The sequence below is a fragment of the Opisthorchis viverrini genome, assembly GCF_000715545.1.
Source record: "Opisthorchis viverrini unplaced genomic scaffold opera_v5_420, whole genome shotgun sequence".
Taxonomy (NCBI): Eukaryota; Metazoa; Platyhelminthes; class Trematoda; order Opisthorchiida; family Opisthorchiidae; genus Opisthorchis; species Opisthorchis viverrini.
In genome coordinates this window covers 134,301-150,313 of record NW_008752080.1, presented here as the reverse complement: position 1 = coordinate 150,313, position 16,013 = coordinate 134,301, and the positions used below count along the sequence as shown (strand labels likewise).

The following is a 16,013-nucleotide window of genomic DNA, read 5'->3' as shown; positions in this document are numbered from 1 at the left end:
ACTTTTGGATGATTTTTTGAGTATTCCAAACTGCTGGAAGTATAGACACCTAGTACTTTTGTGGTAGGCTAGAGCTAGGCTCCTCCCATCTTCCACCACACTTTTAAAGACAGCGTGTTGTCTAAATAAACGACATTGTTGTGTGGCACTGAAAGACCAGTCCTCTGCTCTGTATCTGCTGTGCATGACGTGGACAACTTGTAACCAGTTGCTCCAAGCCCTCTTGACGATGCATTCTCTATCGTTTTGTCCATTTGCACCGTGTAAACATTGCAATCGAATGAAATTATCGAATGCAATGAGCTCGCGGACATATGTACCAACAGCTGTGCCAGCTTACGTAGCCATCGAATAAAGACTTTTTCGCATATGGCATTTTTTTACCATCATCACATACGAGCTTAAAATCTACTTGACTAATGAGTCTTGTATACAACCTTCTGACAGAAGAGTGTACCGACTACGGTACGCTAAAGCGCATCAACTAATGTGTCACGGTTGAAGCCTTCATCAGCCCTCATTGCCGAGTGCCATGAATTTTTACTAATTTCTTTCTAGCATTTTAAACACTTCAGTGTTGGCTCCGGAAGTGAAGCGACACAAGTGTACTTTTCGGTGGTGCTGTCGCCGCTAGTAAGTCAGAAAATGAGCTTCACCAATTCGTCTCCCGTGACCGATGAGTCAGTGATCGTAGTAACCAAGGTAGTTGTTGCTGGCACACATGACATGCCAGCTCAAACAACAAAGGGAGTGGGAAAAAACTGAGTGATTTCTTTAACGTTTGGTCCATTCGGTGGAAAGTACCCAGACGACACGTGGTAAGCAGAGGTCTTGGCGTACTCCGAAGTTTTAAAGACCTAAAAAACAGGTGGCTGGTTAGGGTTATTCAGTGTACTGATGGCATACTGTATGGCATTGTCACGTGATTTTGATTCAGGTCCCGGCTTCACCTAGGCGTGATACGATAATGAGATCCATCAATCAAATCTCTGGTCCAGTGCTTCCATTCTGGTGTACGACCAGCAGATAACTGTTGGAAAAGTAAAGAAAATTCAGACTCGTTTTGAGGCTTACAGTTCCGAAGCGGATTGGAAAAGTTCTGTGGGTTAATATTCTGGTTTCAAGTGAACGGTTACCAAAATCCTAGGAAATCAACAAGACAGTTTTGTACTGGAAATCAAGCTGTAGAGCTACGAGGAAGTGTTCGCTCAAAGGACTACAAGTCATATTCAAAGAAGACGATCTATTCGTTTGCACAGAACAATAAGTTTTGCGCTGGTGCAAAATAAGATTCATCACCTCAACCCCCACCCGTTCAGGAAACTAGCGGTCAATGTGAAACACGCTGATGCAAACTTAATGGTTATTAAATCATCCCTAAACGGACAATCACTACGCGCCATACTCACCACCTGTAGTAAGGTTAAACATCCTTTATGAATGAAGGAGTACAACGTCGCTGAAATCACACGCGCCTTAGTTTTGGTTGGGCCCACGAATGACATTCAAGGTGCGGCTTTAACAAATCGATCCCAATCTACAATACCAACCTATCTTTACCAAAACAAAAACTTTTTCAGCTATCCATTAGTCGGAGAAAAAATGCTAGGTGACTGGAGTGCTCTATTGATTCTTAGTTTTATGGGCTTTCGTCAGACACTTTAAAGTAGTATAACTGGGTTCAGTTGTCTGAAGCTCTAAATTTGCTAAAGGACTGCTTCGTGATAAAAGTCAAATTAGTTAGTCGTGACACTATTTGGGGGGGCATAGATTGGATGGACTGGCGTTGACGAATAGTTATTTTGCCCCTCGTTTTCAAGCGGTACGTGGCCTAATGCACTTGAGGTCGGAAAGAAATTTACCTATCCTGTCTGTACAACGGAATTCCAAGTCAGCGGAACACCTCACAATAACTGTTGACCTCATGAGAGTTCACAAACGGGATATTTGAGTATGTTCACAAGAACGATTTATGATGCAAGAGCCGGGTGAATTTAAGTTGGGCCTCTACATTTCTGGGCAAAAGCTTGCAATAACTCTGAGAATGGGTTTCAAAAACGTGTTATTTATCTCAGTTGTGAATGATACCCATTTACCGCTCTACCACTGATAACGTTCACTGTGAGCTAGCGCCTTAGGAAAAGACTAAATAGTTACCAATATCCTTCCTGAAAATTGAAACAGCTACACGGAAGTTAACCGGTCTAGGTGAGTCCGAATCGCGACAATAGGATCTTTTAGCAGGTAATTGCGTTGATTTCAAAAGACTCGACGGTACTTCTATTAACCCACATAGAAAAAGTGAAAAGCGGAAAAATCGTGACCATGGCCAAACTCAGTATACTAGAAGTAAGGGGGTTTTGGAGCTAGCTGAAAGAACTCGGTGGCATAAATTCCAAGTATAGTGCTGCGTAAGACTGGGGAGAAAACGTGACAGTATGCGACAATATGGCATTTCATATGGCGTCGACTTCATTTGAGAAATAAATATTTGAACATGCAAGAATGTTTAATAAAGGGAGGATTACAAAAGGGAGAACCTACGCTTGTTGCGCTTGCTTGTCGCATAGTTCTCAGATATTGAATGGTGATACGGTGTTTTGAACTTTAGAAAAGTGGCCGCATGAAGTCTACTTTCTCACTATATCTACCACTACTGCTACCATATCCCACACGTATCGAAGCATATTTTTGCAATAGCACTTCAAATGAACTAAAAATCGTGGCCACCTCAGACACTTATTCAAGCACACAACCATGGGAAACGTATTCGAGCATACCAGTTTAGCTGACAGTTTACTTTACTTGTGTTGAAATGATATTTTATTTGAAAGCGTCACGTAAATACGATCAAGAGCTACGGAGGTATAGGCTTACTAAGAATCATAGGTCACGTAAATACAATCAAGAGATACAGAGGTACAGGCTTACTAAGAAGGATAGAACATTTCCATTCGGAAGCACGCTGTTGCGTGCTTTTCACAGTTGTTTGTAACACTTTGGCTGGATCGTAAGTTATCTACCAGCAGAACACACCAGCCTTGATTGGCTGAGCCGTATTGCCCAAAACTTCAGATTACACTGAAACTATTATCTATTAGCACAACACACCAGCTCTGATTGGCTAGGCCGCATTGCCCAAAACTTCAGATTACACTGAAACTCGAGGCTCCAATCAGCTGCCACTGATTAATATTCACGGAGATGCAACCTGTCTTCTGTACATCATGTGGATGAAGAACTCACGCCTGATCTTGAATGAATTCATCAGCCGACATTTGGACAACTAGGTATATGCAGTAAAACACGAATAAATAATAAGTCGATTATCTGGTTTTGGGGCCGTGACATGAAGTTTATTCCTACGCTTACCGCACGGAGGCGAGTTTCTTCCACACGATGCCGTTCTTCCCAAGCGAGCTGATCTGCCCGTAGTCTCTGGTTTTCTTCAGTAATTTGACGTCGTTCCTCCGCGTTCTTCTCGTGTGACTTACGATATTCACCGAGAAAATTGCCCTTGTGAAAAGTGAAGAAGGGGGTTGATGAAGTGGGATACTAAGACATTCCTGACTACGATGCAGGATGCAACGAATTTCAGCATGCATATATCGTTTGGAGTCACCTCCAGTGTTTATCACCATATAGCCAGTTGTGTGTTTTCATTCATGATAGACCTACTTGTGCCCTGGTTTCAGAAAGTATCAATGCCTACTTTTTCAGTACCGACAACACGATACCAATGTTTGGAAGAGAAACGGAACTTTACCTCAGTACAACCACGACTGTTTCCTGCTATAGAACTTCAACGACTTCTATGCACTATCTGAGGCACTCAGAGGAAATCACCGGTCCCGTTTTTTTCATCACTCACCATATGGCCGTCCAGAGCTGTTGGTGCACCGTTCCTAACGACAAGTGATTCTCTGCGCAGAAGCGTTTTGATTTCCGCGAACGCACCTCTGGGTTCCTTGTGCTTGAAGTTTCAGACGGCTTTGAAAATCACCCGAAATCTCACCACTTCCTGAGACATATTCTAATCTGATATCGCGTCCAACGGATAATTTTGTCCGGTCAGGAACCAAACATATAACATTGATTGTTGTCCACACGTTGGCACAAATATAGTTATAGACGATCGTTTCGGTCGGAAAAACTGACAAGAAGCTTAAAATGACACCTTTTGCGTCGGAGGCATGACCCTTGAGGAAGTGGCCACAGAGATGTGTTGCAGAGTATGGTGATTTCGCAAACACACGCTACCTATTCAGGGGTTTTTGCAAGGTTATTAATCCCCGATGGTTTGCGGCACTGCTTCCGTAAGCCTTGCGAAGTATGAACTTTCATTTTAAGAAAATTATCCTATTACAGAGTAATCTGCGCGTGAATTGTGCAGTAACCCACCCTCAGCTATTCATCTTAGCCTTCCCAAGAGCTACGCTGAATGAACAGATCCACGTGTTTCACTGATGATAATAATAACTCGTTTGTTTTCAGTGGCGCGTGGCCAAAGTCATCTCGAATCAGTAAGGTCAACAGAATTATGGAAATTTAGTTAGTTGCAACTGACCGATCTATTAAGCATTCGTGCTGTACTTCGTGTAGTTCGTGATAGTCAAGTTTTTATTATAGGTTCCCAATAGACAAACATGCGTCTGTGCTTTCATTTTGGAAATTTCACATCTTCAGTGAGTTATCCAATATGAGGATCTCCAGTTCAACGCGTGTTGCCTTCCTTGCCTCAGTGTTCCAAAATACCGTAGTTTTCAAGCTCCTGTTGCCTAAAACACGTCATGTATATAGCCTGGTGGCCGCAATAACCTCATTCAACTGGTCCTAAATGCTAATATGCCTCAAAATTTCTCTCACCTAACTGATGAATTTACCACTAAGTTTTAAACCCGGACCGTAACGAGCATCATTTAGACTTCTTCCCTCTCCAATGTGGGTACGGTTTGGACAACGGTGAAAATATAATTTCTGAGCAGACTCTGTTGTGTGTGCTGATTGCTCTACTTTGTTGGTGAGTGCAATCACACCGACTTCGAGAACACCTGCAGCTGATAGTAGTTTATTTCTATTTTAGTTTTAATATCCGGGTAAAATTATTCAGCCACTTTTAAGGTTCGTGCAAAACTGTGGACAGCGCAACACCGGTTTGAGTCTTCTTAGGGATCATCAGGTAGGCCTAGTCTCTAGTACTTTATCAACCCTAATACTTTCTCTACTACATGAGGTCATCAGGATTCGATTGCGGGATTCACAGTTGCCCAACAGATCTCGCTTCTAGTTGAATCAACTGATCCGAAAGACACTAAAGAGGCAGTGTGCCTTGACTTTTCTTATCAAACCAATTAGTTAACAAATTTATCAAAGCCCGATGATTAAACGAAGGCTCTTCCAGTGAAAGCGACGCCGGAATGTTTCGCTCAGTTTAGCCAGCTGGTAAGATCTACATTTTTTGTCTGAAAAAAACTGAAGACAAAATATAATAATACTAATCCATACTGGTTGGCCTAAGTACAACAGGGACAATATTCTACTAAAGAAACTCATTCATTAAAACTACATACAACTAACTGCTGTAATTCTGCTCGTTCCCGACCAGCCTGCTCCACTAGTCCTCGGCGTTCCTCTTCAAGCATGATTTGCAACTTTGCCAGTCGGTTATGTTCTTGTTTGATTGCCCATCGATCCTATAACGGAAGAAACATAAAGTGCATACCTCCCGGTTGGCTTAGAAAAGAACCCAAAATTTGTTTCCACCATGAATGTTTCGAATAACTGTCCTGGAAGTATGGCCATTTGGAATCATCTAATAGCCGTACTCGCTCATAAAAACCAGAGTGCGATATGCAGAGAAGTTACAAAAATTTAGTTTTAGAAAGGAACTGTCGAAAGCTGATCGACAACTGCTCCGGAATTTGCACGAAATTCTAAATGTTAAAAAAATCACTTCTGTCAAACATAACTTAACAGAACACTAGGCATACTAGACGATCATCGACATGAACAGGTGGTTTTCCCCGTGCCTTCTTCAGAATGGTGGAAACTTTGGGGAAGTAAGGTTTGGCCTGATAAGACTTTAGAAAATAGACGAAGAGTCTGGATGTTGTTATGGCTGCCAGTCCTCCTGGATGATGTCGTTGCAAGATATGTGGTTAACCAATATCAGTGACATTATTCTTGCCATGTTTTACCCAGGTTATCCTATTGAGTTTTTGGTGGTGTAGGTAGGTAGGCTAGAAACAAGCATGTTCCTTCCCCGATCAACCCTTTTTCACAATGAGCATATTAAGATGCCTAAACACACCTGTGGTCGGTGGTGGAGGGTAGATATCAACACTAATATTGATGTCTACGATAGAGGTTTGATGGTGAGATAGATAGTCCCAGAAGCTAAAAACAAACCGTAAGAGGTGTGTGTAGTATGGTTGAAGGCGTATGGAACATTCATTACATCAAACCGTTTTGCGGTCAACTAACGAACTCGTTTGCCGGGGAATAACTCTGTCATAGTAAGCATCTTTTACAGCGTGTATTGATGTGACTCTCCGAAGAGGATCGTTTCAGATGTTTTAAGAAACAACAGGAGCTAGTAAAACCAGTTATTTTCAATATCCCGACTACAAGTAAAAATAGGTCATGGTTACCCGTGGTCAATATGTGGGCTGAGATACGGCCGGGGCGTCAAAATGTAGACTGGAGGGCAGTAAGTTTTCATATTCAAAGCCTTCTGATCAAAAGCTTGGCTGAGTGGCGGAGGTAGTTGACTTGAGACTACTCAAGCAGCCCAGTTTTTTAAGGAACAAGCTGCTATACTTGTTTTAACCCAAACCTGGAGGGCCACTGTGTTACCGACAAACCTGAAACGGTAACCTATAGCACAGCTCAATGGGCTAATTAGGTGCACAGCAAGGCTCTGATTTTGACTGAGAACATTTTTGACATGCAGTATAGAATAATATCGATCAGAATAAGGTTTCTGGTGTAAGGTGAGTTTTTTCTTCTACTTAGCCTATGTACAAGCCTAGAAAGTGTCCTTTCTCACTATAGTCTAGTGGTCACTGAAGCTGGTGAGTAGTGCCGTGCCGGGAGTTCGTGAACCCCTGACTCCTTATCGACCAACCAGAGACTCAAGCAGGACAAAGGATTTCCATGTTCCGAAGCTGACTTTTTAGCACCTTAATCCCTATACGGCTGACTCCGAAATGGTACTCTGGACACAAAAGCTCTCATTCGAATCCATTGTCAAAATGATATCTAGAGGAGGAATCCAGGGAAGTGTAACCACAACCCACAAATCCCAGTCCCTTTGTTGAACGATATCCGATTCAACGATATCCGGTGCAAACGAAAGGTGAGTCAAAGAGGTCTTAATTCACTCTGCACTTAAGGTCGGTGAAATAAATCCGAAAGTATGATTCTTTTTCCAGACATTCCAAAGCCTGAAAATCCCAACCCACAGTTGTTTCAAACACGAAGCCGAAACTTAAAGAGTGTCAAATTATTATGGATTTTGAGTGTATTTTGCCGACAACAACATATAGTTGGTATACAGGGCAAAACCGTAGGTCCGAGACGGATGGCGTTCCATATGCATTTTAGTACTGTACGGGGCAATACGGTTTAGGTTCCTCTTTCGGTGGTTCAGTGGAATTTTGTGGTCTCTGTAATGCTTGTCTGTAATTTTCTTCTGCATCGCGTCTACATGTACACTTGCAGTTGCATCTAAAAGCGCAGTCCATAGGTGCACCGACGATCAGATTGTCCTTTGGATAAAATGGAAAGGGACGTTCGGTATCTCGTCCTCGATAGTCTACACGGTAGGTGGTGCAATTCGAAAATTCCCCATGACACGCCTTCTCAGTGCATTTACAGCATTTACATGGAGGATAATTCAGAGCCATGGGTGAACAGTGCGCCTGAGTGGACACTGCGACAGTTTGAATCGTCGTCTGAGCGGCAGCAAATCGATTTTCCGGAAAAATCCATATTTCATTAGCCAGCAAAGAGGCGACCTGATATTTGATACACTTGTTATCAGTCAGATAACACCGAAGGCACAAGAAAGTAATCTGATACATCCCAGTTGCAAGAAGAGGATCAGGAATGTTAACTTTAAACAGAAGATCATTGACAAGAATCACCATGAATGAGAATGCCCATTTAAAGCACCTCGACACAAACGCGCCACGAAACACAGAGGAGCTTTTTAGTCGGTATATGAAAATACGACTGAACAGATGGACATTGAATGAACAAAAGAATGAATGAATGAGCGAACGGACGAACGAACAGATGAACAAATGATTGAGTGGGAAACTGGGTGAATGAATGACTAAATGAAAGAAGGATGTAAGGAAAGAAGGGATTTATTAGACTAGGTGGTCCATCATGCATTGCCAGTTTCTCAAACCATGTGAACGCGTTATTCCCTCAGGATCAACCGAAACCGAAAAGTGGCTTTGGTTCACAATGTTCGGTAATAATCATATCGTATTTTCTACCTTTGGACCACTGAGAACACCGTCCGCCACAAAGAGCATCACGAAGCATGATGGAATCAACATGCGTGGTCTAAAAACCACAGAGCTTCCATTTCTACCAACGTAGAGGAATGCCACCGACCACATGATATCCTGTGTACCTTTTTCACTCTTCGATTTGACACCAGGCAGGTTCTTTTTATTTTCATGTTAGGCAAGACAGAGGTTAGCAAGGTGTTAGCAAGATAGAAGTTGGTGATTTCACTCCAACTCTGAGAAGGCTTTCTCAATGGCACGCGGTGCGTTTTGTCTTCTTGTTCCAGAATTTATCACATTACCGTCTATTGTGACTATACAGTTTTCTCTAATTTGAGAACCAGAAAAAATAAACAAGAGTGAGTAACTAAAGAATTTTAGGGCCTAGAATCTTTTTTGAGGCTGCCTCTAGTTTTTCCGTGATAAAAGCACGACACTTCGAACTCAATAGCACTTTCAATAAATAAGAGCTACGCTGAGTCGGTTTCTACGGCTTCAGGAAGTGTGAAATCATGTCTTTAAGTAGATAAACTCTGTTATTAACTATATAGAATATCTTTCGAGAGGGAAGTGATTTGTTGTAAAAATGATGGCTAATAAGAACAACACCGCACGCTTCCTGCGTCGCAGTAATGGTGTCTTATTCTGATTTTGTGGATATGCATTGAAGCATTTAGCTTCAACTTGCATAGCATCTTGCAAATGCATGCCATTGTGGTCTAGTTAAACGATTAACTCATGTCACCTGGGCTATTGCAGGCAATATATGGCATCTAGTTTAAACTCTCATCATGACCGCAAGACGAAGATGTATCCTAGTGTAGCAAAGATGATAAATCGATTAGTAGATATTTGATCCTAGTCTGACCACACGCTAGCGCGAAGCTCTTCCCCCTTTCACATTATGAAGTTTCGTAGTAGAGGAAAGTAAGACTGTGGTGACCTTCGTTGGGTTTGCTGGCAATAATTGTAACGGCCATAGCGATGGTTCTGTTAGAAGCGTAATGAAAGAAAATTTCGTACACCAAGAATTTCTCCTAGACGTAATACATTATTCATAAGACTGGTGAAAACTACTCGAAGAGTTTTTAAATAGAGAGAACAACCAGCAGGAATTAATTACCAGCTGGCTAGCGTGCGATTCCGTTAGACGACCAACAAACATACAGGTCGTACCTAAGTGTTGCGGCCTCAAGTCTTGGCGGCCTAGTGGGTGTAAAACCACGCGGAAGGTAACGTAAAAGTGAAGAATGTTTGCAAGGACTGGGATGTGTTAATACGCATGACAACATGACATGATACGCATGATATTCAGATAAGGCCTGCCCATCCAAACTTTAGGGCGTTTTATTCGTCTATATCTCATACAGTACCTTTGTCCATACAAATTTATGGGAAGTGTAACATCTTTAGGAAGCACAGCTCCTTAGAAGAAGTCACGGCCTGCTGTCCCGAATGCAAATCTCATGATTTTTCAGGAAACATTCAATGATTTGAAACGGAAATAGAGAAGAGATATGTTTATTGGTTCGTAGCAGAGTAAAACAGCATGAAATTAGTTGAACCAAGTCATGAAACAGGTAGTGAATTCTAACTTTAACTTTTTATCAGGTACTGATTACCAGTGTGCATATTATGGGCACAGATCGCTCATGCTAACTACGTTGAGGAATAATCCATGAAAAAACGCAGACTGGTCTAAACGTACCTTTTTTCAAAGAGGTTATAATTGTAGGTTAATATCTGCTGTGGAACCGTAGTACTCAAATAAAACGAAATGGATAACTCCACCGCACTTAAGCCTTCCAAAGTGTATCTCACAGTAAATAAACGCACAAGTGCATTCAAATATGTTATATCCCTCCGGTCGTAATGATGCATTATTCTAACTGTGATAGCCAGTTGGTGAATTAGATGGTCAGCATGAATCCCCTAAACGGTCAATCCACGAACCATGCGAATGAACAGTATTATCTGGTGTGATCCACAAGACCCACTACTAAACTCGGTCAACGATGGAAAACCTATTCTAATAAATGATCACTAACTTTCCTAGTTCATTAGAATTCGCACATCCTGAAAGTTCTTCGTCGCTCACACCTTCTCAGTTCCTCCAAATCTTTTCTACTGGAGTACATGGAACGCACTCTATGAAAAATACCTCTAAACACGGAGCGTCTAAAATACTTGCAGGCACCATTCGGGAACATGGAATAGGACAATAACCACTAGCACGTGCAGTGGTTAATTAAGTGAAGAATGTGGTTCTGGAATATCTGGAGCATTTTTAACTACAGTGTCTCTGGACAAAGTGCTTCTGCTAAGAAAGCTGCATTCAGTCGTGAAGTCATTTGGAAGATCGAATATGACCTCATATTATTCATATTCACACCACTTTCGTTTGAACGGTCGTCCTCCTGTTCTGACAAGTATTCCGGTGAGCCCAAGCCAAAGGGAAGAACTGGACTCGAGTTTCGCTCTTTTAGGGGATCGTTTGCAGTGCATATACAATGGCTGTGCCGGGGCTTAAACTTTGGACGTCTGAACCGGCGAACGTGTCCATACTTGAGCGATGCGATTGGTGTGCCCGACTCATCGAACGACGACCCAGTAACTGTCCTGGTGGTGACGATCGATTGACCCATCAGTCAGGTAGCGTGACACATGCTTGAAACCCAGTAGGGAACATTTTGGCTGCAGTTTTTGGATTTTGTGCGATAGGTATTTTGGTCATAGTCACACTACTGTCATTTGAACGGTCGTCCTCCTGTTCTGGCGTAATTATTCTGGTGATTGACTGGGAAGTCCTGACTGGCGGGTCGATCGATCGTCACAACCAGGACAGCTACTGGGTCATCGTTCGATTAGTCGGGCACACCAATCACATCGCTCAAGTATGGACAGTTTCGCCTGTGAAAATTCAGGTGCGTTGGTGGGGTAGTAGTTACACGCTTGCCGTGCACGTCAGTTGCCCAAGCTTTAAGCCCCGGCAAAGCCATTGTGTACGCGCTCCAGACGATCCTTTAAAAGAGCGAAACTCGAGTCCAGTGCTTCCCTTTGGACTGTGGACTCATCGGAATAATTACGCCAGAACAGGAGGACGACCGTTCAAACGAGAGTGGTGTGAATATGAACAAATTATCTATCCCGTAAAACCCCAAAACTGCAAATTCATACTAATTGCGTACAGAGAACTCTGTGTCTATGTATTTGTGACAAACTACGCAATTTAATTACGCACAAAAAACAAAACAGGGCCGGGGGGAATATGTTTCTTCCTATAGTGATAATCTTTCGTTTATGTTCTGGCGCCTGGTGCCCTCTAAAGGGACGCAACGCCTTTTCCGATTGACATGAGAGGGTAGAGTACGAACTTTACCGTAAGCCATCAATCCTAGTGTCAGGCTGACGGGGCAGTAGTAGGTTGGCTTCAACTGGGAGCACGGGGAGTTGAGTAGGGACGTACCGATGACGTCGGACCTCATATGCCCTTTTATATCCCTATTGATCAAACGGCTGGATTTGATGTCTATTTCGGGCTGCATTTAAGGCCAGACTTTTCGAAAAAGGCAACTAAGACGCTTATACGAAAATTAGAAAGCAAACAAATAAATTATTTTTGCCTGCCCCAGTTAATAGTATGACCTCAACCGCAGTGTCTGTTCGACCGTGATTTTTTAATGAAGAAGCTGGTTGCAACTTTTTAGGCCGTTGTCCGTGGAGTTTTTCCCGGCATTTGAAACTTCAGGATCTGACACTCATCACTTGGGATCATTGCACAATAGGAATCCGAATATCGCGATAACTTTGAACGGTGCATACACACCAAATATGGGGCAACTGAAAAGCTGTGAATTAGTTTGGCGTTTAAAGGTTCAGAGAGCTGTCACCGTGTACTACTGATTACTTAGCCTGATATGACAAGCTATCCTAACTGGCTAGCAACGAGGGTCCGTGTGGCTTAATGAACAAAACTCACTTCCGTCATTTGCTTGATGTTTTCTTTGAGTTGAAATTCCAGTTTTCCCATCACTTCAGTTATTTGTTTTCGTTCACGCTCCAGCTCCTCCTCCTAGGGTCGGCAGAGGGAGAGAAGGAAGAAATGTACTACACTACTGAAAAATTTTGATTTCTAATCGATCCCTGGAGAAGCAGATGTAACAAAAGCCAATTAAAACTGTAGCAACTTGTAAATATATTTTATCATCGTAGCGTGTCCTTTTATCTTTCATCACGGCTGAGCAGTGGAGGGTATATGTACAAATTACTTTGAGCAAAGTGTTTCAATTAAGAGAGGTCACCACGCAGAAAACAAATTGATTAGCTTATCAACGAGGACAGCTTTCCTTGGAAGTACACCTGTAATACGGCACTAGTTTGTGGATGATTATATATGTCAGATAATACTAGAAGATTTATGGATGCTTCCATTTTCTACCACTATCATCGGCACTTTCAACATTGAAATATTGCTGCCCAAAATTAGGGTTCAACTTGTCAAGCAGTCACCCATTCTGAAAGTTATTCCGTGTACCGTAAAACTGTCATCTTTTTTCGTGATCAATAAGCGTTTACACTACACAGTTCCCTGCAAAACTTAAACTCCAGAAACTTCCGGTTAATCCCAAGAACTCCCACTTTCCTGCGGGAAGATGACTGGTCTTGTCACTTGACTTAGACAGGATGTACAGCCATTGTTTTCCGTAGTTCGCTGCACATGTCACGTAACTGGAAACTAAATGACTGTTTGACCGAGGAGTCCTCCGAAGAGACTGTCTGTTACGAATGAAGTGTCTACTCCTCGCGGTATATAACTTGTAGTTTTTATATAGCGATCATATGTTACGGAATTTTTTGTAGAATTCATCCCGTCAGGTTTAGTTTGAACATTATAAAAACCGCATATTCGTTAGTTCATATCAGAAACATGGATTCTGCAAATTGCAAGATTTGAAATTCTTTGTTCCCTGAGTCAGATGGTCGCAACCCGCACGCAGTATTTACATTCCTCTTGAAACAGTAATTAAACGGAAGATATGAACCAATACGGCAAACTCACACGTTGGCCCAAGCGAGACTCCAACTTTCGCAATGCTTCTTCTCGTCTCGTCAGTTGCTCTTGCCGCGCAGAAAGATCTCGTGTTCGCTCTTGTTCCCCTTTGCCGATCTCAGCGATGGTTGTGATTAGCTGCTCCAACAAGTGCTTCAGGTTTTCTGTATTTGGCTGCAGTTCATTCATGACATTGAATTCGTTTTGGCGCGCATTCTGGATTCGAGCGATGGCCTCCTCGTGACTGACTTTGAGTGTTTTAAGCTCTTGTCTATATAATGATAGTAACACTGAATATTGATTGAAGTCAAATAACGTGAAATTCGGGCAGAGCTCATAATCACCTAAAACACCAGGCAAGGCTCCAAAAACGGACCCCTTGGAGCAAACATGCCCACTATCCTTGGCGGTAATGTAGCGGGCACAGGTGAAATCAGGTGAGTGCAGAAGAAGCCGTTAGATGATCAACATAACATGGTGAACAGAATCACACTTGGTTATTCAATGTTGTTCGGGCGGCAATCAGGAATACCTCCAACTGGACACGTTGTTAACTTCGCCACCAACACGACTGGTCAATGATAGTTCAACAGCTTCTACTAGGAAATTCCTGGTTGATTTTCGGAAAACACAAGCACACAAAGTGAGACTAGTGTAAGGGTCAGTGGAATTCAAATAAATTTTCACTTTAGTACACGTTCGAAGATAAGTTCCCAATTCGACCATTACAGCTACATACTTGTTACAAACAGGCAATCAATTGGTAGGCAATCTGACCACTCATGAAACAGTTTCATAGTTCATCTAAGCAAATAATCGATATTCCTGGAAGGCTTGATAATCCATCCTCCTTTCCTTGGGACAAGAACTGTGCATTATGAACAGAGCAAAAGATCTCCTGGAAAAGCTCACAACAGGCGACACCAGGCTTTGTGCGAATTCTCCAAAATGTCACATCGATGTAGAGAAATCGATTACGTGTGCCCCAGTTCAAGCTCACACCAAAGACTATAGAACAGCGCTCTACTGAAATGGAAAGTCTCCACTTTTGCTAACCGTGAACGAAACCTCAGCTAGTTGGGATGTGATCACTTTCGGCCCGCATGTGATGCATCATTGTGGTATCATGTGAATGGAACACCCAGGAAAACTGACTTACTCGTGTAAAGTTTTGAGTTGAGCTGCTTCTTGAGTGGCTTGTGCACGCGTGTCTTTGAGTTTTGTGGAAAGCTCGGCGATCAGCTGATCTCGTTGAGATTCCAGAGTAATCATCCGCTCTCGATTCTGTTCCTCCAGGAATCTGAGCTCCTCTTTCAACCTTTAGTTACAGGGATAGCCATGAAATCGTTTAGTGATATTTCGCTACTGACAGTCTTAGAGTAACGTTTAGTCCCGGCAACAAATGGAATCGCATGGCTGTTTTGTCTACAAGACGTATTGGTATGCTTGCGGAGTGATTTAGTCCAATCTACTTACCGATGTTCCCGCCGCTTTGCGCTTTCCTCCAGTAAATCCAATTTTGATCTGCGCAAGAAGAAAACATTAACCACGGTAACCCAAATAGTCATTCCTGAATACAACTAATTAAACGAAGTATTTGGTCACCGAGCTCCTCCTCAACATTTGTCACAAGCCGTCGTTTTTTGAAGTCAGGAAGAGGATATTTTGCTTGAGAAGCTAACAGCAATATCTCATCCCCGTAGATTATCAGACAACATTTGATGTTAAATAGTGACCGAAATAGGCTATTTTACATCAAGACGAGTAGGCATTCACCTTTAATACCGACTGTAGTTCAGTAGTGAAGCATTTTAAACGAAATAACTTGAGCAAGAAATATCCTGTGTTCCCACATTCACGGACTTTCAAAACACTAATATGGAATTTCGCCATCATCCGATACGTTGTACTGATCTTTTTCATTGGTACGAAACTCGGTTTCAGGAGTTTACTGTCATTGATGTGGAATCGTCAGAAAAAATCTTCCATGAGAGAATTACTGCTCAAATGAAAGTTAAGTAAATGAAAACACCAGCAGCTCGAAAGACACGTTATTTACACCGCAAGAGACTATAATCTGATTTGAATATACCCTGTGGATTACAAATCGTTGCCTAATAGAAAAATTTGATTTATCAACACAGTCGTGTGCCAGTTTAAAAGATCAAATGACACTCTGATTGAAGTTGTCAAGGCCTGGAATCCTACACGTAAATCTGCTAAGGTATTGCTAATTGATCACCGTCTGCTATTGAGATGAGTGTTGGTAGCTCAGGTGGCGTGGATGGTAGTTGGTTTTTCGTTAAGCTACGCAATTTGATTGCAAACGCTCCAACAGCAATCGAAGTGTATCACCGGTGTGTTGCTATGGGGCGTATGTGAGTGTACCAATTGATCGGTGGTTGTGCTTTGAGTAAGGTTGCGTGCGCGTTTATATACGT

The 16,013-nt window shown here is 42.4% G+C and overlaps 1 protein-coding gene across 1 annotated transcript in view; it reads right to left on the bottom strand.

The window, feature by feature from the left end:
* T265_15293 (hypothetical protein) overlaps nt 1-16,013 on the bottom strand; it is a gene marked incomplete at both ends in the record, with an annotated part of 42,479 nt that overhangs the window by 6,073 nt on the left and 20,393 nt on the right. The window contains 7 exon segments of the mRNA XM_009177424.1: nt 3,373-3,489; nt 3,495-3,516; nt 5,578-5,693; nt 12,502-12,594; nt 13,582-13,843; nt 14,732-14,890; nt 15,049-15,096. Of these exon segments, the coding sequence (XP_009175688.1) occupies nt 3,373-3,489; nt 3,495-3,516; nt 5,578-5,693; nt 12,502-12,594; nt 13,582-13,843; nt 14,732-14,890; nt 15,049-15,096 (817 nt within the window).